Genomic DNA, 25,023 nt, shown 5'->3' with positions numbered 1-25,023 from the left:
TTAAGTTACGAGGAGAGATTACACGAATTGGGGTTGTATTCTCCAGAGTTTCGAAGGTTAAGGGGTGATCTGATCGAAGTTTATAAGATATTAAGGGGAACGGATAGAGTGGATGGAGAGAAACTATTTCCACTGGTTGGGGATTCTAGGAGTAAGGGGCACAGTCTAAAAATTAGAGCCAGACCTTTCAGGAGCGAGATTAGAAAACATTTCTACACACAAAGGGTGGTAGAAGTTTGGAACTCTCTTCCGCAAACGGAATTGATACTAGCTCAATTGCTAAATTTAAATGTGAGATGGATAGCTTTTTGGAAACCAAAGGTATTAAGGGATATGGGCCAAAGGCGGGTATATGGAGTTAGATCACAGATCGGCCATGATCTTATCAAATAGCAGAGCAGGCACGAGGGGCTGAATGGCCTACTCCTGTTCCTATGTTCCCATTTACTGCTGTGGGTTCTTCCTGTGCAGAAATTGGCTACAAAACAACTGTAACTACAGTTCAAAAGGAATTCTTTGGATGTGAAACACTTTGGAAAATCCTGAGGATGTGAAAGGTGCTAGATAAATGTAAGTTCTTTTTTTCCCCTTAACCTCCAGCTTTTACAACCACCATGTTTTTTCCAATTGTCTATCAGCTTACTGCTCAATTCCTTTGCTCCTCTAACAAGATCAGATGGTGCCATGCACCCTTTCATAAGTCCAGTCACTGGACGCTGATACCAGAAGAGATGGTTTAGAAGGATATTCCATTTTGTATTATCCTGTATTATTTGACGTCATTTTGAGCGGAGCAGAGCGGAGCGGAGCTGAATGGATGAATTGCCATGAACCCCACCCTTCCCGGCTACAGAGGTGAGTACTAACGGCAGTATGCACACACCACCGGTGATCTGATTGCCAATGCCGCTGAGATCAGCGTTGTGGAAGCTGCGGTGATCAAAATAAAACATCTTATACAAAAAGGAAGTCTCATCTGGGATCTGTGTTGGTCCCAGCAGCTGGAGTTGTGAGCAGGTGTGTCGTGAAGCTTTGAACTTTGATGTATAGGCCTAGCTAATCTGGGCAGCAGGAGCAAAGGGAGTAAGAAATAATACTCACCTTTCCTTTGGATGTAATGTTTACAAAATAAAAGCATCATACCTCTCCTTTCAACCAAATCCTAAGATTTTTCCAATGTTACTTGCAACTGCCCTGTGATGTTTGAGCAAGTTTCCCATGACAAATCACTACCCATAACCATATCAAAAAATATGAGGAGTGAATTAATCCTGCCATTTTCCAGAGACTATTAAAAGACCTCATTCTAATTATCTTAGCTGCATTTGCTGTGGATTTGACACAGTTACCAAGTGGTTCATGGCTGACCATTAACTCAGTGGCAGTAACTGCAGATCAGGTTTACTGAAACACTGCATGATAGGAGATGTCTTACAAATGGTGAACACACTGTCTTTAAAAAAAACAGAAGCATTGTTCTGAACTACTTCACTCCTCACTCTACTTAATGCTCAGTTTTATAACTTAAGCACAAAATGGTTTTCTCATTAACTGATTCATTCTGTGCTATAATTTGCTTCGGGCTCCATTTATGATGAGAAATGCTGTAATAACTTGATATGATACCTTCATGTGATCCGAATGGGACTGGAGGGGGCATTGAACGCTGTGGTTAGTACAGTGCAGCAAATGATATAAATACCGTATTAGCCACAAAACACTTCAAAGACACAAGACATAGGTTGTGCCTTTCAATATTAGTCATGAACCCATTCATGTGAAACTCCTTTGTCCGCTATATTAACATTTTGGGTTAAAATGGTGGATGGAGGAATTTCATTTGAACATGTAAATGCATGTAATAATTCTATGATTCTATGATTTGTTACTAATATCACATAGTGCAATTTCAACCCAATGGCGTACAAGTATATTACACGGGTAATATTTTGTGAGGCTCTGCTGCTGGCATAGATTCAAGTGTGGGTTGGAGAATCCGAGCTATAGCATTGTAAGCATATTTCCAACCCGTGTTCACATCTCTTAAGGCTTCGTGCTTACAAAGTAAGTGCCACACACAAGCCGTTTAATGCATTATACAGGAAGGTCTTCCTTATAGTGCATACTTCCTTGTGTCAATACTTACTTCCTATAACACATCCCTGTCACACTTTGTTGATAACAACCCTGAAAGCAAGCATATCCTCTAGCTCACTGTGAGCACGATATGGGAAATCATGTATGTATGTCCACACACACAAAATGGTAAGCAGTACAAAAGCTATTAAACAGATGAGCCCCAGAAGCTTAGAATTTGGACTGGAGAGTGGGTTGTGTAAATCGGAAGATTTGTGACTGATGCAGTAATCTTTAGTTCAAAAAAATAACCAGAAGGTATTCAGCACTTGCTTGTACTCTCCATAACACATCCATTTGCTTCTGAAATAGCCTTGAGCAGTAAAGCAGTCTTTAAGCTGTTAATGGTTTAGGCAATTGTCTGAGGTTTAACTGTGAGGTCTTTTAGGTTTTAGCTGTTGCATTAGCTTAGCTTTTTGTGAATTCCTCCCTTTCTTTTGCCTCTCAGGTCCTAAACCTGCTGTTGCTGATGGAGTTGGCCAAATGGAAGCAGAGACTTGTCCACCAGTGTCTCAGTGCTGCTCTTGCTATCTGTGTGTGTTTAAGATTTGGTATGTGCGTGTGCACTGGTAAATGTGAGGGCTTGGCGGGTCTCAATTTTAATTATTATGGAATTTGGCTTGAAGTTTCTTTACAATCTACAAAGTTTCTGTATCCTTTCAAACTGACGGTAAACTGAAAATCAGTCCAAACTGTTGCAATAATAGAATATATAAAATTACTCAGACACAGTTTTCTGGAAGTGGGGGGTTAGGAATTAGCTGGCAAGGTACAACCACATTATTTATATATTGTGGTCATTGCTCCTCTGAATGTTCTTTTCTTGTTCCTTCTAAGTTACAAATACACTATCCTAAAATATTTTCACTCCTAGATGTATCACATAGTCTTGTGCTTTGACTTACATTTCCCCCTGGACCTTAGAACTGCAGAATTACTAGCCTTCCATAAGTCTTTTCTCCCTCCTACAATCTACAGGCTTTTAAAACACAAGCTTGGTGTTACCTAACCACTACTTCTCAATTTATCTGGTTTTCCCTCTTATTCTTTTCAACCTCCATGGCCTCGCCCCTCCCTATCTCTGTAACCTCCTCCAGCCCTGCAACCTTCCGAGATCTCTGCGCTCCTCCAATTTTGGCCTCTTGCGCATCCCCGATTTTCTTCGCTCCATTGGCGGCCGTGCCTTCAGCTGCCTCGGCCCTAAACTCAAATTCCCTCCCTAAATCTCACTGCCTCTCTCTCCTCCTTTAAAACGCTCCTTAAAACCTACCTCTTTGACCAAGCTTTTGGTCACCTGTCCTAATATCTCCTCATGTGGCTCGGTGTCAAATTTTATTTGATAATCGCTCCTGTGAAGCGCCCTGGGATGTTTTACCATGTTAAAGGCTGTATATAAATGGTGGTTGTTGTCGTTGTTAATGGTAACATGTACTATGGACCTTAGCCCTCGACTTCTCAAGTCAATTATCTGATTAAATTGATTCCAGTGGTTGTTTGGAGCACAAAAGGGACTTGGAAAAATTATGCTGGGTGCCAATAGGGAACAGGTTTCCCATAGCCTAATGCATGATCCAGCAAACCTGGTTCAGCAAGTGATGCTTAACTCTGCATTTAAGCTCCTACACATAAGGGACAGAGATCCAGTTGACAATACCGTCTCGGAGAGCTCCACAGACAGGAGCAACGTGTGAAGCTTCACCATTTGTTATTCTGCGTAGACTGATATTTTTACCATTTCAATCAACTACCCAATTTCTCCTGTTAATAAAATATTATTTTTTAAATGACATGATATTTGTTGACCCTGAATGCAAGAATCCTGATAGTCAGAGTGTCTACTGGCTGAAATTGAAAACACTGAGACTCTTGTGCTCCCTTTAGGCAAAGAAGTTTTGAGGAAGAAGATTTATATAGAACTTCAGACAGTTCATTTTACAAGTCAAAGCATAGTAAAACACAATAAAATTCTTGATATGTGTCCCTTGAAACACCTGCTGCTGCGATGGAGACTATAATTAACAACTGGAGTCAAGTCATTGGTCCAGCTTTTTACAGGCAATGAACAGGCATAGCTTTTAGGTCTTTTGCTAGAAGGGTCTAATCATGTACACAGTGTATATGATTAGACCCCTGTAGCAACAGACCAAAGAATCTAATCATATACACACACATAATTGGCAGAAAACAAAGCAAAACCATCATTGTAACATAGAAAGTTCTTAACTGCATATCTATCCCAACAACTTGCCACATAGAATCATAGAATGATACAGCACAGAAGGAGGCCATTTGGCTCATCGTGCCTGTGCCGGCTCTTTGAAAGAGCTATCCAATTAGTCCCACTCCCCCTGTTCTTTCCCCATAGTCCTGCAAATTTTCCCCTTCAAGTACCTATCCAATTCCCTTTTGAAAGTTACTGTTGAATCTGCTTCCACCACCCTTTCAGGCAGTGCATTCCAAATCATAACAACTCGCTGCGTTAAAAAATGTCTCCTCATGTCACCTCTGGTTACCGACCCTTCTGCCACTGGAAACAGTTTTTCCTTATTTACTCTAATCAAAACTCTTCATGATTTTGAACACCTATAAATCTCCCCTTAACCTTCTCTACTCTAAGAAGAACATCCCCAGCTTCTCTAGTCTCTCCACATGACTGAAGTCCCTTATGCCTGGTACCATTGTAGTAAATCTCCTCTGCACCCTTTCTAAGGCCTCGACATCCTTCCTAAAGTGCGGTGCCCAGATTGGATACAATACTCCAGCTGGGGCCTAACCAGTGATTTATGACGGTTTAGCATAAAGGTGTAGAGAGCGCTTTACTCTGTACCTAACCCACATGGTTACAGTACATTTCTGGAAGAATTTCTCAGAGAATATGCATACCAGTGAGCTGTTACAGTAACATTAATCCACAAAATCAATTTCTCCTCAGGATCTGCCCCCGCTCCCCCCCCACCCCCAACCAACTATACAGGGGTTAACTAAAGAAACCGGGGAAAATTTAGCACCGGGCATTCTATTTTAGGTAATACTTCGCCTTGCACTTAGAAAAAATAGCAATTTTCTTAGGCTTTTTTCAAGCTTGTGCAACGTTGTCTCTCCAATTTCTTTTCTCCTCTTCAGGAGTTGCCAACTGATATTGGGATAAGGCTCTGAGTGTCAGTCACCTTCCTATGCCTCACCCACGTCACCATTCTTCACACGCAAGTCGAACCAACAAGTGCCGACAGCATCCTCTCCTGATCACCAAATCAGTACTTCAGCAAGAAGTCGCTAGTTCACGATCAGGCACAGAGGCCCTGGCTGAGTTATTCCCCTCCTCAGCCCAGAGGTGCTAAGGCCAAATATAACGTTCCTACTGGAACCCCACCTATGAACAACGAACCCAGCAGAGACCGGAGACCTTCTTGGTCTAGTCTACAGGGGGCAGTACAATCATCCACTAAAACACCTGGGCCCTTATTTAAGTAATCTCAACTGGTATTTAACCAGATGTATTTGTGTTTTCTTACGTAGCATGCTATAAAATTGTATAAATAGTGTAGAGCTAAAGCTGTCGTGACCGCCAGATAAAGTTTGACAAAGTCTAGGAATTATATTTAATGTATGATTAACAAGCAATTTCTGATTTCCTTTTTAGAACACAGTTAAGCAACATGTGTTGCCCAAGATTAATTAGCTGATTCAATGACTAGATGGAAAATATTTGTTAATTTATGCGGAGATTAAAAACCACTGCCCTTATCAAATTCACAGCTTGGCAAAAAGAAATGTCTATTAGCATAGAAGCTCACTTGGCTGCTGCTGTTTGACATTCTACGGCATTTTATCTGAATTATTCTAATTTTGCCTAAGTCACTAACTATTTTTATGTCGATAAATTGAGTCTTTTAATAATTTCAGCACAGAAAAGGGCACTACAAGCAATCAACTGTCACAATATGGTCACTGAAGGAGAACTGAGCTTACATTCCAAGAATGGCCCACGTATGTAACTGTTTATGAGTCATGTGCCATGGAAACTACCTCCTCTTTGCACTAACAACAGCAATCACCCAATTCTGACAGAAACCAGCATTCATCGAAAGATACATTTTCACAAAAATAATGCTTCTATTCAAATCTGAACACAATTAATTACATCAAAGACCATATGGTAATTTATCATTCAAAAAACAAATAAATACGCTCCCATCCTGCCATTTCGATTGGAACAGTGGGGTCTGTTTAAGACACCCACAATGGACATTGTGTTCTGTGGCTGATCTTTGGTATTTCTGGTACTTCACATTAAAAAATTAAATGTTTTGTTTCACCAGTTGAGTTTCAATATCATGAACAGTCCACACAAATATAACAGCTCTGTGATCCATTAATTTTGGCTGGAACATCACAAAATCTTAAATCATTTTCTCTTGTATTGTTAATAATAATCTGAAGTGCAAAGTTAACTCCTATTAAAATATATAAAGATGCTGATCAAATTGGAGGTTCCCCTCCCCACCCCTTTAACAGCTAAACTACTGTGGGATATAAATTAGCTAGTTTCCATTTAATTCACTTTGTGCCAAAAACAGACAGACCATATCTTTGTTTATTTTTTTTTCAAAAATGTATTCTCCAGACCTTAAAAGAACCAATTAAAATTGCTTTGAGACTATTAAAAGATGGACAAGATGAAGTCAAGTTATTTTTCACACAGCCCGTGCCAACATGGATCGTCTCCAATTCCACCCCCCACCCCCCCCGTCCAGAATAAGATGAGATTATGGATGAGTGGAATTCAATTGCAACCCAGTCTGTTAAGCTCTTTTCCTCACCTTGACACTTCGGTGATGTATCCGGGAAGGCTGGCATTTGACGCTGCCAGTGTTGCAGCAGCCCGTGCAGCGTCTGACCTCCACACAAGCTGGCCATATCAGGAAGTTGGCAGAGGTGGGATCTATCTGACTGCGAGGTATTTCATAAATGACAGTCCTTGTTTTACATACTGCAGGAACAGCTTCTTCTGAAAAGTTTCAACAAAGTAGGTTTGAGTGCTGGTGCAAATCAATTTTGAAGACAATTTCCTTTGAACTTTCAAAGGCATTTTTAAAACAGAAAAAAAATTCAAATCAATAAACTTAATTCAACGTCAGCAAAATATTAACTCTGAGCACAAAGGGGAAACTTGTTGGCAAAACTTATTTGTAAAATAAGCTAAAACCTTTTATCTGGTTATTCTTGTACTCTTCTCCTAATTTTCTCTTCTTTTTTCACCCTCCTGCCTGCAGACTCACTGGGAGTATGGGTTCGTGAGTACCAGCAAACATATACCTAACTAGCCATTCGTGTATGAGCCTAATGGTGAGTGTCAGCTGGCTATTCAACTGTCAGGGGCTTCATTGCCACATCCAATCCCATCCTCACCTTGACACCCTTACTTTCCAGCAGAAGTCACTGGAGAGATCAACAGAAGGAAACCTGGCTAATTTTTCCTCTCCCTCACCCAGGACACATGAGGCCAGTTGTCGTGTCCCTGTCTCAGATCAGTTAACGCAACATAGACCAGGCATCGAACCTGGGGCCTTCCTCGATTATATGGTTCAGTACCACATGAAGCAGTGCATTTTTCTGTGAAGCCACCCCATACTATTAAACATTAATTAACATTGCTAAATGAGGTTGTTATTCAATATTTTACTTGAAGGAAAACTGACAAACACCACACAGAAATGGACCTAAGAAGTCCTGAGCTGGCTTGGGCAAGCATGTTTACATACAAGCCCAAAATCAAGCATGATACCTAAGACACTTCTGAAATTCACCCTTTAGTGCCTATTGCTAAGTATAAACAAAAAAAATGTTTTCCTAATTTCAATCCAAGCACACTGGTTTACCCTTGGACTGAGTGGCATCAGGTGAAGTGGGTCAGATCATGAACAATATGCAAAATGGCCGAAGCAACAACATAAAAGACAACCAATAAAAAAATTACAGGAAAAAAAAATCTACATGTTGCAAGAACTTGCAGTATGCAGACTGATGAGTAGCAGGCAATACTCAGGTATAAAGTCCCCTCAACAAATCTATTATAGTACAGAAAAACTTTAAAATGCATTAATCATTACCTTTTTATTCAGCCAGCAGGGCTGTGCACGTTACACTTGCTAGCATACCACTACAATCACACCCAGAAACCATACAATGGAAGTGTGCCATTCATAACTTACACCACATATGTGGTCGGAGAAGCTCTGCTTTCATTCCAGTGGCTTACTTCACTGCAGATGTGCGCAGATTACTTTCCAACCCACCTTCTTCCTTCTCCCCAGCCTGTCCCTCTCTTTACATATTTGTTTTTTGTCTCTCGTTAGTTCTTCCCACCCTACTCTCGAAGGTGCTAATTACTACTGGGTTATGGTTTCATACATGCTGACAGACCAAACCCATTCACACACAAGCACTTCCTCGTTGGGAGTCACAAGGTAGTGATTAGAAGCAGGCACCCTGCCTGATTTTTCCCTTCCATAGCCCCGAAATATGGAAGCATATTGGAGAACCCAACTGTCTCCTTGGCTTGAGATCGGCTAATTGAGTACAAACCTCGGAGCTTCCTGATCTGTATGGCTCACATTGGGTGATGCATTTACCCACCGAGCCTTCGGGGGAAGCCATTTCATGCTGCAGGTGTTTCATTCTCTCTCTGCCTACCTTCAGCTTCTCATACTGGCTTAGCATTGGCCATCTCATCCATGTTTCTCCACACACCTACCTGCCCCTATAGAAGCAGTTTTGTACAGAACAATGTTTATCTTTAAACAAAGGAACTCAAAGCCCTCAACATGAAAGGCACAGATTGCACAATATAAAGAAAATTCATACGGTAGTTTATTGCAAAGTAAATAACTAGGTGAGGATGCATCATTCTTTACTTGCCCTTTGGGCGTGTTGGATGAATGGTTTAACGTCACTTGGTTTTTATTTTTGCTAAACCACGCCTCTCTATTTAAACTATATGTGTTATACTTTCCAAGATTAAAAAAGGTGAATAGATTAAAAAAGGATTTTGGATCAAACTTGAAAATGCCGTCTCAAGAGACCCCATGCAAACGCACCTCCTACATTACAACAGTGACTACATTTCAGAAGTACTTCATTGGCTGTAAAGCCTGAGGTTGTGAAAGGTGCCATATAAATGCAAGATCTTTCTTTCTTTCATGAAGTTGGTCTTGCTGCCTCTTAAAGCAGTTTGCCACATTTATATTGCAGCATTGCCTTAGAAGGAAGCAGCATCCTGAGATGAAGCACTGCCAGAGGCAATAATGTGAATATCCAACTTTGTCAACGTTAAATGTAGCTGGTTTCCATTTCACCAGCTGTGGACGAGCTGAGCTCTCAATCCACATGTACAGGGCAGTTATGAAGTTTAACCACTGGGACCTACCCCAACATCAGGCAAGGTGTGTGACCAGAAGCTCAAAGACGCCATTGCTACTTCTGAACAACTATTGTTTCAGGTTGCTACTGCTATTCTGCATCCGTCTCTCAATGTAAGCAGAGAAAATTCTAGAGCAGCCGGGCCAGTAGAAATAGTTCAACATGAACCCCCAGATCTCTGTGTTCTTGCATCCCTTTTATATTGCCTCTTCTTGTTCTTCCTACCAAAATGTATCACTTTGCACTTCTCTGCGTTAAATTTAACTGCCACGTGTATGCCCATTCCACTAGCCTGTCTATGTCCTCTTGAAGTCTATCATTATCCTCACTGTTCACTACACTTCCAAGTTTTGTGTCTTCTGCAAATTTTGAAATTGTGCCCTGTACTCCCAAGTCCAAGTCATTAATATATATCAAGAAAAGTAGTGGTCCTAGTACCGATCCCTGGGGTACACCACTGTATACCTCCCTCCAGTCCAAAAACAACCATTCACCATTACTCTCTGTTTTCTGTCACTTGGCCAATTTCATATCCATGCTGCTACTGCCCCTTTTATTCCATGGGCTTCAACTTTGATGACAAGCCGATTATGTGGCACTTTATCAAACGCCTTTTGGAAGTCCATATACACCACATCAACCGCATTGCCCTCATCAACCCTTTCTGTTACCTCATCAAAAAACTCAATTAAGTTAGTTAAACACGATTTGCCTTTAACAAATCCGTGCTGGCTTTCCTTAATTAATCCACACTTGTCCAAGTGACTGTTAAAAGTGAACTGAGTTAGCTGATTTTATGGGGTAGGACAGATGCTACAATTTATCTCTGCACCCTCGGTTGGGAAGGAAAGGAAAAAAAAGATGTTGGCTGATGTTCCCACCCCTGATTACTATCCAGTAGATCCTGCTGCAAAAGTGCGCATGGGTGAGCACAGGATTGAACTTGGTCATACTCCCTTCCCCTACCCCAATTAAATAGCCTGCCACCACTCACTGAGCTTGTACATGAAAAATAGCCACCGGTGGACATTCAACAGCAAAGGAATTTCACCCCAACATTAGCGTTCAGGAGAGGAGTGGTGAAAATTGGGGCGGAACGGAGAGGGAGATGTGTGGTAAAGTAAATCAGAAACCTTTCGATTCCTCTGTAAGTTATCAACATCTACACTCAACCGACCATTAATGAGACCATAGGATAGATAAATGTAAAGATCCTTTCACTGCCACTGGATGTCACGAACAAACTTCAGAAACACTCCACAATTTAGAATTTAGAGGCACAATAGTGACATCTAGATGCATAAAATCAGTACAACAACTCCTGTGCTGTTTTATATCAGCCATTATTATTTTTCTCTCTCTCTAATAACCCCGAGCCAGGCCACAGCCAGACAGTTGACTTGACTTTGGCCCAGATTACTCTGGGTTTGCCCAACTTTCATTTTTACAGTGTCTTTGCAACCACTGTACAGAAACGAGAAGCTTTGTAGAACAAAGTTTTGCTCTCCTGCGGCAAGCTTTCACCTTTTGGCCAAGTGGATGCAAGTAAAAAATGTTCAGTGCAAATAATACTAAATGTCTGTCTTAAATTTTGTTAGATTATTCAGGACTTCAAAAAAGTCACACACTACCTATGTACAATAAATGCCTCTATGGACTATTCTAGTATACATGGATGTATTAAATGTCATAGCAGTTTAGTCTATATTCCAGTTGATTATCAGCCAGGGCGGGCGTCTATCCCAGTTTTGTCTACTCCTGCAGCTCAGTTACCGTCTGCTTGAACGTAACAAATGAAAATCCTTATAGCTGACAGAAAACAGTCTTAAGTTATTTGACTGTTCTGGATACATGGATGCAGATATAAACAAGTTCTGCAGAAGTGCAATGTATCTTCAGCTACTCTGCAACACGCTGGGACATGAATTTGAATTTAAGGAATTTACTGGGGCAGGTTTGCTTGAAGGAAGATTTTCCATAGTATGTTCCAAGTGCACTAAACAACAGAGCGTTGTAGAAAAATACATTATGGGGGAAAAAATATTAATAAATGACCATTTACTTTTGAAATTTTTCATATTTCATTCTGCCTTAAAGGGTAAAAAAAAGTTAAATATTGTTGCTTTATGTACTAAAAGGATCTATTCTTGTCTAAATAACGGAGGGGCTACAAAAACAGCAGTTACACCAGCTACAAAAGTAAGTGTGCTAGTTTTAAAATATGTTCTTTTGAAATGCCACAGGTTTAAACGCAGGGCTTGGAATCTATTATTGTAACACTATAGTGGGACTAAGTTTAGCTTAATAACACAACGATCGATAACTAGCTGTTTTGACATTTTTTTTCTCATGGATAAATCAACTGAATCATCACACTACAAATTTCTAGGATAACGCATAATATATTCAGCAATTTGAATGTATAACCCTCTAATTGTCTGTGCTTTAGAATACTGGTGCTACATTTTGTTTTTAAGATAAACTAACGTGAAAAGGACAGTCTGGTCTGGGATAAACCAGTGACTTCAGTCAGTAAATGCGCTATCCAGGATAGTACTGAGCCATACAGACCAAGAAGGTCCCAGATTCAATCTCTAGTCTGTGCAAAGTTAGCCGATCTCAGCTGGGGTAACGGTCATAGTGCAAGAATTTGCTATGGCTGGGGGGGGGGGGGGAAATGACCAAGGCTCTTGCTCCTGATCGTTATCCAGTGACTTTTGCTGGAGGGGCTCTTGTGTGCATGTCGGGTGAGGACAGGATCAGGCTCAGCTGTGATGCTCCCTGGCGGTCAAATAGCCTGCCAATACTCACTATCTGGACTCGCACATGAAGACTGGCTATCGGAGGGCTGCCAGCACCCATGGAGCCGTACCCCAGGTTGAGTCAGTGCCTTCGGGAGAGGAGGGGAGAAAAGAAAATTAAAGAAATGCTAACAGGATTTAATTGTCCATTTTAAGTAGCAATTTGTGAATGGTAAACACCAACAAGGAATTATATTTCTAAAAGAACCTTTCTTTTTATGTTTTAAAATCAGGCAATCTGTTCCACGTGTTGAATTGCAATGTTTGCTGAGAAAGACCATGATTATATGTAGGTTAATGGATACCCGGATGCAAGGTGGGAACACAACCACAGGCCCTGGTGACGTTGTAAACAGTGAGAACGAAGATCGAGTGACTTATCAATGTCATCTGAATCCAATCTCAAGATAGGTTACAGCCTTGAAACACACTGAACTTTGCTTCTCTTTCTTCTTTCCAGTTTTTAAGTTATTTTATTTTGTCTGCGCACTATATAGACTTCCCTGCTGAGGTGGCAGCCTGTTTGCAGTCCTCTGCCAATGCTCCTGATAAGCTGACTGCTAGGATGTGCTGAGATGACTTATTCTCTGACCAGCACCTTCCCCCCTAATGGTTTACGGTAGACAAGAGACTCACCATGTGGGGACTCACAGGCAATACTGTGTGCCCTGACATGATGCATCTACTGCATCCTGACACTTCTATTCCTTATTATTATCATCATCAAATGCTGATTCGACGATCCTGCACTTGCAGGGACTGAAGGTCAGAGATAGGGCTACATCACTGTGTTCCTGATTCTCTGACACCTCTCTCCCCGCGAGCACGACTCTGCACTGGTGCTGAAAGATTGCAAAATCACCCCTATAATCTATAAATAATACAAACGTAAAATAGAATCGAAACAGGCAAAGTAACGGAGCAGTAAGTTTGCACATTAAATTAAACTGAATACACAATGTGACTTCAATTCAAGTATTATGAACTTTCAAAGTTTGATAAATGAAAATGGCATGCCTTGTTTATGCTTTACTGTGTTTTCTGTCCAGTCGGCATTGCATCCTTGTTTGTTTTACCAGTGTCACATAAGATCATAAATTTTTAAATGGAGGTCTGTGATGAAATCTGATGGGGTCCTTGAAGCCAATTTTTCTGCATTTGTTGACTTTCTGGCACGTTATTTCTGTTGTATACCAATAAACTATTTTCTGTAATGACAGTACTGTTTTCTTTGGGTACCTGGCATTGGAGCAAATTCAGAGAGGCTGTGCTCCTGAAGTGGAGCCTCACTAGTTGCGAGCATGGGTTAGAGAGTCAGTGCTATAGCATTATAATCCTATCTCCGACTAACGCTCCTGTCTAGTGAGGCTCTGCTCTGGATGTGCAGCCTTGATGAATTTGCCCCATTGTCTTCTGGGAAGTTAATTCAGTTGGGGGGGTCCCGAGGAGCGTGTCATATTTTCACGGGGTCCGACACACAGGGGAAAGCTTGGATAGCATCGCATTGTACGCAAGGTACAGAAAATTTGCAAATGCTGCCCCGATGGCTCAGTGCGTAAGCTCACTTAGTGTGGAACCGGACTAGGGAAGGGGAAAGAAAAATCAGCTGGGCCCCTGCTTCTATTTGCTATCCAGGGAGCCTTCTACAATGTGTATGTCATGTGGACATCAGGTGAGGCAGGATCAGCCTGACAAGTGACGGCCCCATGGTGTTACAGCCTACCAACAATCACTATCTAGGCTCACACATGAGGAATGGTCATTTGGAGATTTACTGGAGGGTGGATGGAACCATACCAAGAAGGGAGAAAATTAGAAAAACAAAGAAAACCTACACATTGTGTATTTCTTTTGTCATTGCTTTCTTTTTATGTTGGTTCTATTGAAATTCCTTACAGGATATCGCAGGGCAGCAACATCGAGGAGTTCAGATAACAGCATAAACAGCAAGAGAAGCTTGTCAATATTAAGTCAACCCCAAGGTGTGCTATGTCCTTGAGCCAAACTGCAGCTGGAGCTGTTCCAGATAACATTTACAGGTGCAGTTTGTGCAGAGCAGCTTAAGTCCATTTTCTGTGTGGTTTTAGGGGGGGTTGTGAGAACAGCGACAGATAGCTAGTTTCAACAGTCATATCACATGACTTGAACAACAGTGGCAACTCACTTTTATTCCATAAGATCAGTGCACCCATTATATATTGCAGAAAAATCTCACCTAAAACCCCCAACTAAGGGAACGTGAGCTAAGAATCTGGGTTATTTTAAATATCAAGCAAAGCCCCAAGTCACACTGAAATCTCCCAACCGAAATCACATCTGATCTAATTTGCTATTTTGATTCCTAAAACAAAATCAGAATCACATTACCACTGTGCGATTCTGCGATGCTGAATTAAATTGCCTGATGCAAAACAATAATGAAGAATAGTTCACTGATTGTAACCACTTCCATATTCACATTGTTAATAGTCCTGGTATATCACTGTAGTAAGAAACTGATAGGTGTATCAAAATAGACACCACTGCGTCACAAAAATAAAGTTATACTTAGAGGATTTGTTACAAATAAAATGGTAAACTGAACTTACCAATACTTCGCTTTCTCCGTATAGGTGCTGAGCGCTTTGTGTACTCATGTTTTATTGCATTAATACTGTGAGACCTTAAATTAGATTCTGAATGATCATCATCCCCTGTGATACAAGGAAAACAGAACATGTTGGAACAACCATATCTTTTGATGTACAAGCACAATGTTAGTGATAAACACACATATTTTAATACTTGAAGTTGACTGTCATCACTCCTGCAATAGGAAATCACAGAATATGATTCATATCTCACAGGTAATCCCATCTCAATTCACGAACGAGGCACAACAATGAACAGTCCGGCATACTATTCAACTACAAGGAGCATCACAGCCAAGCCCAATCCTACCCTCACCTGGTGTTCAGACACACACGCTGCCAAGCCAGAGCCCAGGAATGCTGAAGACAATTACAGTGTTTCTATCCTTGCCTGGCTGAGATCAGCGAACTCCGCATTGACCAAAGATGGAACCTGAGACCTTCCTGGTCTGTTTGCTTCAGTACTACACCAGGTGATGCATTTACCCACTAAGCCATCATGGGAGCTACAATAAACTTTCAATGGTTAATGTACACAACCATGCAATATGGCCAAGTGCATAATCCTCCTTTGAGTATTCATAATCTGTGGATTTGTGCTAACTTATATATGTGAATTACTGCAGGCTAGAAGTTAAAGGCTACTATTTATTACAGTAGAGAAAATAACTAAGTAATTCATGGACACCATATTATATGGCGTCTTGACTCAGGAAATGAAAGTCAGGAGTCTACTGTCAACTGTATGTTGTCTTTTATTCACCAATAGCATTCAATGAGTTATTTTCTCTGCACTGAGATCATTATTTTCTCCGATTTTCTCCCCTGAAGACCCTAACTGTTCCACACCCAGCTGCCCAAGTAGCCATTCTTCATGTGAGTCTTGATAGTGAGCTGGGGAGGGAGAAGGAAGAGGGCATCATACGTGATTTCCCCACATCTAAACACACACTTCCAGAAGGGGTCACTGGATAATAATCAAGCGGCAAACTTGGCTGATTTCTCCCTTCATCAACACAGGGATGCTGCAGCCAGTCCAAGTATCCTTAACCGCTATCTTCGGGTGAGATCAGTTAACTCAGCACAAACCAGGGACCAAACCCAGCACCTCCTATGTCTTCACCTCCTATGAAGCTTTGTGAGAGCTTATTTCGTGACTTCTTCATTCAGTAAGTGCTACGTTGCACTAATAGTGCAACGTAGCATTGTAATAGTGGGAATAGATTAAATTGCCTATTTTAATGCAGTAAAAGGCATTTCTTGTGTGAGGTATTTCTCACTTGTGAAGAAAAAAGTGAAAAATACCTCACAAAAGAAATGCCTTTTACTGCATTAAAATAGGCAATTTAATCTATTCCCACTATTACAATACTGAACTTGGAATGAAATTCAAAATATTAATTGTCTAGAACCTTCATATATATATTCTGTTTAATTACTTTCTATTAAGATGCAATGCACTTTATTCAATGGCTAATATAGTGGTAAGAATATGGAACTTGCTACTACATGGAGTTGTTGAGGCAAATAGCATGGATGCATTTAAGGGGAAGCTAGATAAGGGAGAAAGGAATAGAAGGATAAGTTGATAACGAAGATGAAATAGGGAGGGAGGAGGCTCTTGTGGAGCATAAACACTGGCATGGACTGGTTTGGCCGAATGTTTCTGTGCTGTAAAATTCTATGTAATATACCAAAGTTCAGATTTTTCTCTTTAGCACTTGGGCGTAAAGTATCACAAGGGTGGAGTGCACAGAGGAAAATCAGACAGGCTGTTATGGGCGTGTAACCCTCTCCATTCAATTTTCCTCTATGCATGACACAGGCAATGGTTTATGGTCAAATGCTACAGAGAAAAATCTAACTTTTAAAAAAGTCAGAAACAGTTTTTGGGGCTTCCCTTAAGGCTTAGTCGGTATAAGTACCACGTAATTTGGCACTGAGCCATACAAACTAGAAGGTCTCAATTTTAATTCCTGGTAGGTGCTGAGTTACTGATCTCAGCTAAAACAACAGTAGGAATGCTGCAATTAGTTTCAATGACCCTGTGCTGGGGCAGGAGAATCTCATTCCTGATCGTTACCCATCTTTGGAACGGTTGCCTGGTAAGGGCAGGAACGGGCTTAGCTGTAATACAGATTCACTGTCTGGGTTCACACATGAAGAGTGGCCATTTGGATGAAGTACTGCAGGGTGTCTGGCACCTGTGGAACCAGAGCCCAGCAAGGAGAGAGTACCTTCAGAAGAAAAAAGTGGGAAAGGGGTAAATATTCGTGTTGTCCTTAAATTATGTTCTGTGACATAATACTTCAATAAATTACTCTAATTTATATGAACTGACACAGTATTTAATGCAATTCATCAGATCTCTGACACATTTCACTTTCAGAAATCAACAGTCTTTGTGCTATATGTCAAATTCATAATCAGCGAAATTAGGTAGTGGGTGTACACATTTACTGATCAAGTCTAACACAAAGAGCAATACTGTGTTGAAGATGATTTAAAATGACATTACAATGTACCACTGGAATGTAAACCATGAGTAATCTTCAACCAGTGATCATGACTGAGAATGAATGGTAACACAAGCTTAGCCAACGAGCCATTATAACCATCTTTTCAGCAGAATATCTCAAGTTTCACTGGTCAGCAAAATGTACAGCACCTCTGTCAATGCCCCACAACTTGTGAAAAGCTAGTTTGGGGATGGTGTGCTGCATTATCTATTTATGACCACTAATAGTCCACGGTTGAAGTCTCCTGTAAAAGTGTACTAACAATTGTGATAGATGTGAGAAGTCGATTGAAGGTGGTTGTTTTATAGGGACTTTTAAGTTTCCCCTTCATTTCTTGTAAACTTGACAAGTCCAGCGAAAGGGGGCTTTTAGGATGGAGGTCACGGCCCGTATCACCAACACACACAGATCTGTCTTCATATTAGAAATCACCCACACAACATACTTTCGACATGAAAACATGTGCAATTATTTTAAAATATCTGGCCACAGCAGTAGTACAGAACAGGCTCAAGATGACAAAGCAGAACTGAAGATGGAGTTGGGGAAACAGAATGACAAAGATGAAAGATAGAAAAGCTGACAGACTTAAGTAGCATAACTAAACAAGTGAACAAATCAGTGATTAACAAATTGACCACTGTAAGATTGAAGAGGAGGAAAATAAATTACAAAAGTAATGGAAAAGGTTAAGAAACAGATAGCACTAAATGGGATTAAGAAACTCTCATGAATGCACTGATTATTGCTGGGTTATGATTCACAGGTATTGGGCACCCGCCAGTACCTTGCCCAAGTGCCATTCTTCTCCTGTGAACTTTGACAGCAACTATTGGCAGGCTGTTCGACTGTAGTGAAAGTGAACGAGTCACAGCAGAGCCCAACCTGGCCTTGCCCAACACACACACACACACACACAGCGTACAAACACACAAGATGCTCACTCACGCACTCTCTAGGAGTTACTGGATAGAAATCAGGAACAGGAATCCTGACTGATTTTTCACCTCCCTGACCAGAGAACACACAAGCCCTGTTGTGGCATCTTGACCATTGCCACAGTTAAGATCAACTAACCCAGCTCAGACCAATCAAACCTGGGGCTTTTCTGATCTGTGTAGTTCGGTGCCACACTGGGAATTGCATTTACCCTCTAACCTATCAGGGGACCAGCACTAATACAGTTTTAACGAATAGAGACCTCGTATTATCAGCAATTTCTTGCTTATAAGGCAGCTACACATTTAGCAAATATAATTTATAAACTGAAAAATGTACTGTTGCAGAACTTACTAAATTATAAATTACAAATGGCCATAGCCACAGTGTTTTCTTTCCCTCAAAGGTGGGGGGTGGGTGGGGCGTGAAGGTACCCAGTTAAGGCACATGTTCTGTGCAATAATACCCTCATAATGGAACAATCGGTCCATCAAACTCCTCTGTTCTGGTCATTGCAAATGTTGGTAAATAACACAGTGATGGGGTCTTGCTTATCCATTTTTATTTTCCTTTTGCTATCTGAGCAGCTTCGGACTGAATATAAACTAAATATGGCCATATTTAATTTTCTGGGAATGTTATAGTATTGATCTATGACAGGCAAATTCACAGCAATTATTCTCCAATGTTTAGTAAACTCAAAAATGCTATTTGCAGTTCCCATTTTGTCATCAGGGAGAATCATAGCCAAGTCTGATCCTGTCCTCAGCCACATCTGTACTTCCAGCAGCAGTCGCTGGACCGAGATCAGAGATGTGAATCCTGTGTGATTTTCTCCTTGCCAACCTGGGGGGGGATAGGGGGGGGTGAAGTTCAGGTATAGTGCAATGACTCTACTGCTGCCATAGCTGAGATCAGTTAGCTGAGCACAGGCAAGGGATCAAACCTGGGGTATCACTCATCAGTTTAGTTCAGTTCTACACTCAGATAGTGTGTTTACCAACTGTACCATTGGGGGAACTTCAAGTAGAGCACACAGCTCTGACTATAGGTACTCCCCTGAAAGTTTCCTGTACATTTATTTTTCAGATTCTAGCAGTTACCAGCTAGTCTGTGTTAGCTGCTAGGGTGTGCCATCAATCTGTTTCTCTACTCCACTCCTGTTCATTGAGGTCAGGCAATTTAGTTTATCTTTTTGTTACAGGATTTCTGTGTGCATGAATTTTACTAACTTGCAATTACTCTTACCGTTTATGTTAACATTACATCTTGTGCATGTCATTGATGTCAACAGGGGGCGGACATATGAGGAGAGGCTGAATAGATTGGGACTCTACTCATTGGAGTTCAGAAGAATGAGAGGCGATCTTATTGAAACATATAAGATTGTGAAGGGGCTTGATCGGGTGGATGCGGTAAGGATGTTCCCAAGGATGGGTGAAACTAGAACTAGGGGCATAATCTTAGAATAAGGGGCTGCTCTTTCAAAACTGAGATGAGGAGAAACTTCTTCACTCAGAGGGTAGTAGGTCTGTGGAATTTGCTGCCCCAGGAAGCTGTGGAAGCTACATCATTAAATAAACTTAAAACAGAAATAGACAGTTTCCTAGAAGTAAAGGGAATTAGGGGTTACGGGGAGCGGGCAGGAAATTGGACATGAATTTAGATTTGAGATTAGGATCAGATCAGCCATGATCTTATTGAATGGTGGAGCAGGCTCGAGGGGCCGATTGGCCTACTCCTGCTCCTATTTCTTATGTTCTTATGTTCTAACAGCTACTGTGTACATATGAAAGCATATCAGGGCTCTGCTTATATCCACTCAGATGTGTTACTTGTCCAACAGAAATGTAACACCTTTTTTTTACATATTATCAGTTTCAAAAAAGCACGCTTGCTTCTGGTCACCTTGCAGGTCACTTCAAAAACCGGCAGCATAAGCCTGCAACTGACTGATCTAACAGTCATTTGTGCCCTGTCCACGTGTTCAGGTCTGTTTATGTTCAGTCCGAAGCTGCTCAGATAGCAAAAGGAAAATAAAAACGGATAAGCAAGACCCCATCGCTGTGTTATTTACCAACATTTGCAATGACCAGAACAGAGGAGTTTGATGGATGATTGTTCCATTAGGAGGGTATTATTGCACAGAACATGTGCCTTAACTGGGTATCTTCACGCCCTCTCCCCACGCCCCACTCCCCCCCCCCTCCCCCGCCTTTGAGGGAAAGAAAACACTGTGTTATGACATTGTAAAATATCTTCCTGTTTGGCATTTTTGGTGAAACTGTAATCATGTGCTTTTAAAAATATCCAATCTTTTAGAATGTGTTTACAATTTTGCTAACTATACTGAACAGAGTTAAATCTTTATGAATGTATTTACAATGTCACTTCAGAGAATGCTAGGAATTCTTAGCCGTATGTGCGGGTTTTCATTCTAATTTGCTATACTGACACTGTAGCAAGAGCTCATCAGTCTTTTGGATGAGACCTTAAACCGAGGCTCCACCTGCCCTCTCAGGTGGATGTAAAAGATCCCATGAGACTATTTTGAAGAGGAGCAGGGTGCCCTGGTCAACATTTATCACTCAAACACCACCTCTAAAACCGGCTAACTGGTCACTTATCTCATTGCTTATTATTGGACTTTGCTTTGCGCAAATTGGCTGCTGCCATTTCCATACAATGGTGACAAAAGTACTTAATTGGCTGTGAAACGCTTTGGGACATCCCACAGTTGTGAAAGGCGCTATATAAATGCAAGTTCTTTCTGTCTTGCACAAAGATTTTAAAAAGCTGCTCTTAAATACTTGGTTGAGGTTAATTCCATTTAATTGACCAAAAGTCTGTAAAATTAATTGCTTTGTGTTGGTAGAGCTTCTGCTGGCCTGGCCTATTTAAAACAGCACATAGATGGAGAGGATATGTTAATGCTCCATGATAAGGTGAGCAAATACTTTCAGCTCCACGAACAGTGGACTTGAATGGCCACTCTGCTGTTTCCCACTAAAATGTTATACTTGGTAAATAAAAGTTTATTGCTGTTCCTGAGACACAGTTTTATAATTTTACAGGTTTTTATTGCACAATTTGATGCCTTTCATTACAATCCCAATAAAACTTTAACTATAAACTGCTTTTGAAGTTGAGCTGTCTGCAAGTGTCTGACTGTTATGACTATCCCATAACATTTTCTGAATGCTCTCCATAAATAGCTGGTCGGGGTGGGGGTTGGGGGAGGGAGTCTACTGTCGACTTCTAAGACACGTTAATACAAATAAAGTATATTTTGCATTATTAAGGAAAACAGGTTTTTCTCTGGTTAAACGGCATCAATATGCTGATTTCCGTTACTGTGAGGGCGTCTGGAGTGCTTGCTGTCAGCTTGACGCTCGTAATTCGCATGACACACAACAACCGTCTATGCAAATATAGAATCTGGTCAGTGCATGCAATATAAACACCACAGATATCAGTCAAGTGCTGGCTCACTGTGGAATGGGGAACGCGCCGTGCCATCATGGATTGGATCCAAGAATGCAGCTCCAAGCCCTCAACAATTCTGGGGGGGGGGTGGAAACAGAGTACTCTGTCCCTTGAAAGCGATGCCCAGGTTTATATATGAGGGTAGAAATGTTACAGGGCGATTTCAGGGGTCGCTGGTCGCCTCGCTGTCTCTCTGCGTGAGCCTTGCTTTTATGACTGGATTCTGACCCCCCGCAGACTCGTTTTTATTACGCGAAAAACAATTCATAAACATGACAGCCATTGTGAAATGTGCGATTTACTGTTTCAAGGCAATAATGTGGTTCCATATGTGAGACAAAGAGGGTATAATATATATATATATGCACAAACATAATTTACCTACGGATTCAATCTCCAGGAGGCGCTGAAGATCGCGGATGCTGGTAATATCACTGTGTGCCAGTTTCTCAAGCAATTCTGGGGGAAATTCTGCTTCCTTGAAGTAAAAGAGGCAAATAAGCGAACAGAAACGTAAAGGAAAATCATCGACAAAACGAACTGCGCATCTTCCTTGGCGGCGAAAAGTTTTATAAAAAAACTTTCCAAGTTTTGGATAAACTTTACGTGTATATAAAGTGCCGTGTTTATTAGTACAGACCTGACCAGCAATTGACCGTACAGTCTGGAACACATGAAATGTAATGGGACAGGAATGGGGTATAAAGCAGTGCGCCCTTGAGGCTGCTGAGCACTGTTCCGTTTAGGTAATGTTACTCAGCCTGAGCTTCACATAGTCAACAGCTCTGAAGTTACCGACAGTGGAACAAAATGCTCTTGGAAATCACTATTACAGAGGCAGGTACTCGTTCTCACTGGTTCACAACGAGTCGCCAAATAAAATGTACAAGTGACAAATCAAGTGCAGCAAAAGTTACTGGGCTAATGGTGGAGCACCTGGCGTTTTTTTTTGCTTCCTTGTGACTTTTGAACAGCCTGTTACATTGATAAGGGACACACACACACACACACAACAGGAGACTCTCAGAGATTCTCAGCCACGCTGGTACTTTACACACACAGACTTTAAGCGATAACTGTAGTTTGCTGTGCTGTTTTTTTTTCTCTCTCCTCTCCCCCCTTCTAGATCTTACAGTGTGGTGTCTTTTTTTAAAAGTCACCACTCTGTTCACGATCCATTTGCCTTTTTTTTAAAAAAACTGTTACTGAATACCGTAGTGGCTTCAGAACACAAGCCGAGACCTGCCGCAAAAAATGCTGTCATGCACCAACTTAGTACATCGCACAAATATCCCTTCCCTGAGGGGAATAAAAAAAACATTTTCCGAATTTTGACTAAGAGGAATAAAAAGAAAATTTGCAATCAGATCCACTAAACACCCAACGCTAAGTTTCCACAGTAGCAGGGCTCAGAATGCACGGATTCAAAGTGCAGCGTAGATTTCATTTATGTTTTTTTTTAAAATGCAGAATAAACATCCGCTATCAGTTTTTTAAAAATGTACAGTAAGTGCTCTAAGCAACAGGTTAACGCTTATTGTGCATAAAATAATAAAAACAACCGCTTACCTCAGCATACACGCAAGTCAGGTAGCAAAAGCCGAGCGTGAAATAAACTGTAGCTCTCATTTCGTTTCAGTTTAGGTTTGTCCAAAAGGAAGAATCGATCATTTAGGAGCTTAAGCAGCGCCCCTGTCGCAATGAAATTCAGTACCATCCCTCGGGGAAAGTAACTAGTGTGTGAGGATATATTGTTTCACATTTGATTTGTACGTTTCCTTGCCGTGGTCTCTCTCGCTCGCTCTCTCTCTCTCTCTCTGGCATTAGGAGTCGACCAGCCGGTAGATCTGCATATTTGTTTAGATCAGACCAAAGAGAAAAACCCATGAGTCAACACTGCACCGTACTGATACGCCCATCACCTGTCTGGTCGAGGTTGGTGCTCAGAAAAAAAAAGGGGATGGGAAGAGAGAGAAAAAAATAATAAAAGTGAACTTATTTCTTTTTTTTAAAAAGCGTTCGCTCTCAACAAACAAATGATCCCGTTTAAAAATCCAGAATGCAAAGTCCTGAACTGACAAAACTTTATGTGTGTGTAGTTTTTTTAAAAATATATATATATTTTTAGATTTTCTTTTCTCTCAATTCCTCTCGGCTGAAGGTGTTAATTCCTGCCGTTTGTAGGATGGCGGAGGGGGCGGCTGGAGCCCACACGGTCTGCGAGGAGAGACTTTTTGTACAACATACATATTAAAAAAAAGTATTGAGACCGTCCCGATTCGCCTCTCCGACCGGCCAATGATCCCTCTCGGCTGACAAAAGAACAGTGGCTGGATTGTCGAGTCCCCTTTTGCCCCCAAGTACAACCTCGCAAGGAGCTGCAGAATGAAACGGCTTCACTATTTGGCTTCACATCACGTCGCCGGCTTGGTGGTGACTGGGGGAGAGAGAGGGAGAGAGAGAGAGAGGCGTCTCGCAGACAGTATCCGCCCAGGGAGAGTTGCTAATGTGCCGCGTGTTGTGTCCTTGGGCACAGGGTGATCTCTCGCACTCGCTGCATGGGCGTAGTGTTCCTTTGTTTTTTTTAAAAAAAAATAAGAGAACTGTGATCCCAGCTGCGGCCTGACTCTGCTCCCGTTAACCCCACAGCTTCCCCGTTTACCCACTAACCCGGAGATTCAGGTGGGGGTGGGGAGGCAGCTTCCCAGACCCTGGAGAGGGAGGGGTGGGTGGGAGGGAAGGATGGAAAAAGGGGAGAAGGGTGGAGAGGATGGATAGGGGGGAGGGTGGAGAGGAAGGATAGGGGGGAGGGTGGAGAGGAAGGATAGGGGGGAGGGTGGAGAGGAAGGATAGGGGGGAGGGGGGATGGATAGGGGTGAGAGGGGAGGGGGTGGGGAGGGAGAGAGAAGGGTGGGTGGTTGGAGAGGAGGGGAGAGGGAGGGGAGAGGGAGGGGTGAGTGGGCAAAGGGAGGGGTGAGTTCGGTGAGAAGGAAGAGGGGTGGTGGGTGGAGAGGAGGGGTATGAAGGGTGGGGGGAGGTGGGTGAGGAGGGGTGATCGGTGGAGAGGAGGGGACAGGGGTGGGGGGGGGGAGA

General features: G+C 41.7%; 1 protein-coding gene across 5 annotated transcripts in view; it reads right to left on the bottom strand.

Moving 5' to 3' along the window:
- Positions 1-24,573, bottom strand: part of LOC137340745 (platelet-derived growth factor subunit A-like) — a 37,457-nt gene extending 12,884 nt beyond the window's left edge. The window contains exons 1-5 of one of the 5 annotated variants that reach the window (XM_068003481.1): positions 24,201-24,569; positions 23,500-23,777; positions 22,312-22,408; positions 14,945-15,049; positions 6,957-7,144 (exon numbers count right to left, since the gene is read on the bottom strand). In XM_068003481.1, the coding sequence (XP_067859582.1) occupies positions 6,957-7,144; positions 14,945-15,049; positions 22,312-22,408; positions 23,500-23,559 (450 nt within the window). In that variant the 5' untranslated portion in view covers positions 23,560-23,777; positions 24,201-24,569. Of the gene's footprint in view, positions 1-6,956; positions 7,145-12,366; positions 12,446-14,944; positions 15,050-22,311; positions 22,409-23,499 lie in introns of those variants that run through there. The other 4 variants (XM_068003483.1, XM_068003480.1, XM_068003485.1 and 1 more) reach the window with 4 other exon arrangements.
- Between the last annotated feature and the right edge of the window lie 450 nt (positions 24,574-25,023).

Source organism: Heptranchias perlo, chromosome 22, assembly GCF_035084215.1.
Source record: "Heptranchias perlo isolate sHepPer1 chromosome 22, sHepPer1.hap1, whole genome shotgun sequence".
NCBI classification, from domain to species: Eukaryota; Metazoa; Chordata; class Chondrichthyes; order Hexanchiformes; family Hexanchidae; genus Heptranchias; species Heptranchias perlo.
Note: the sequence above shows the minus strand (reverse complement) of the source record. Positions and strands in the feature narration are given on the sequence as shown.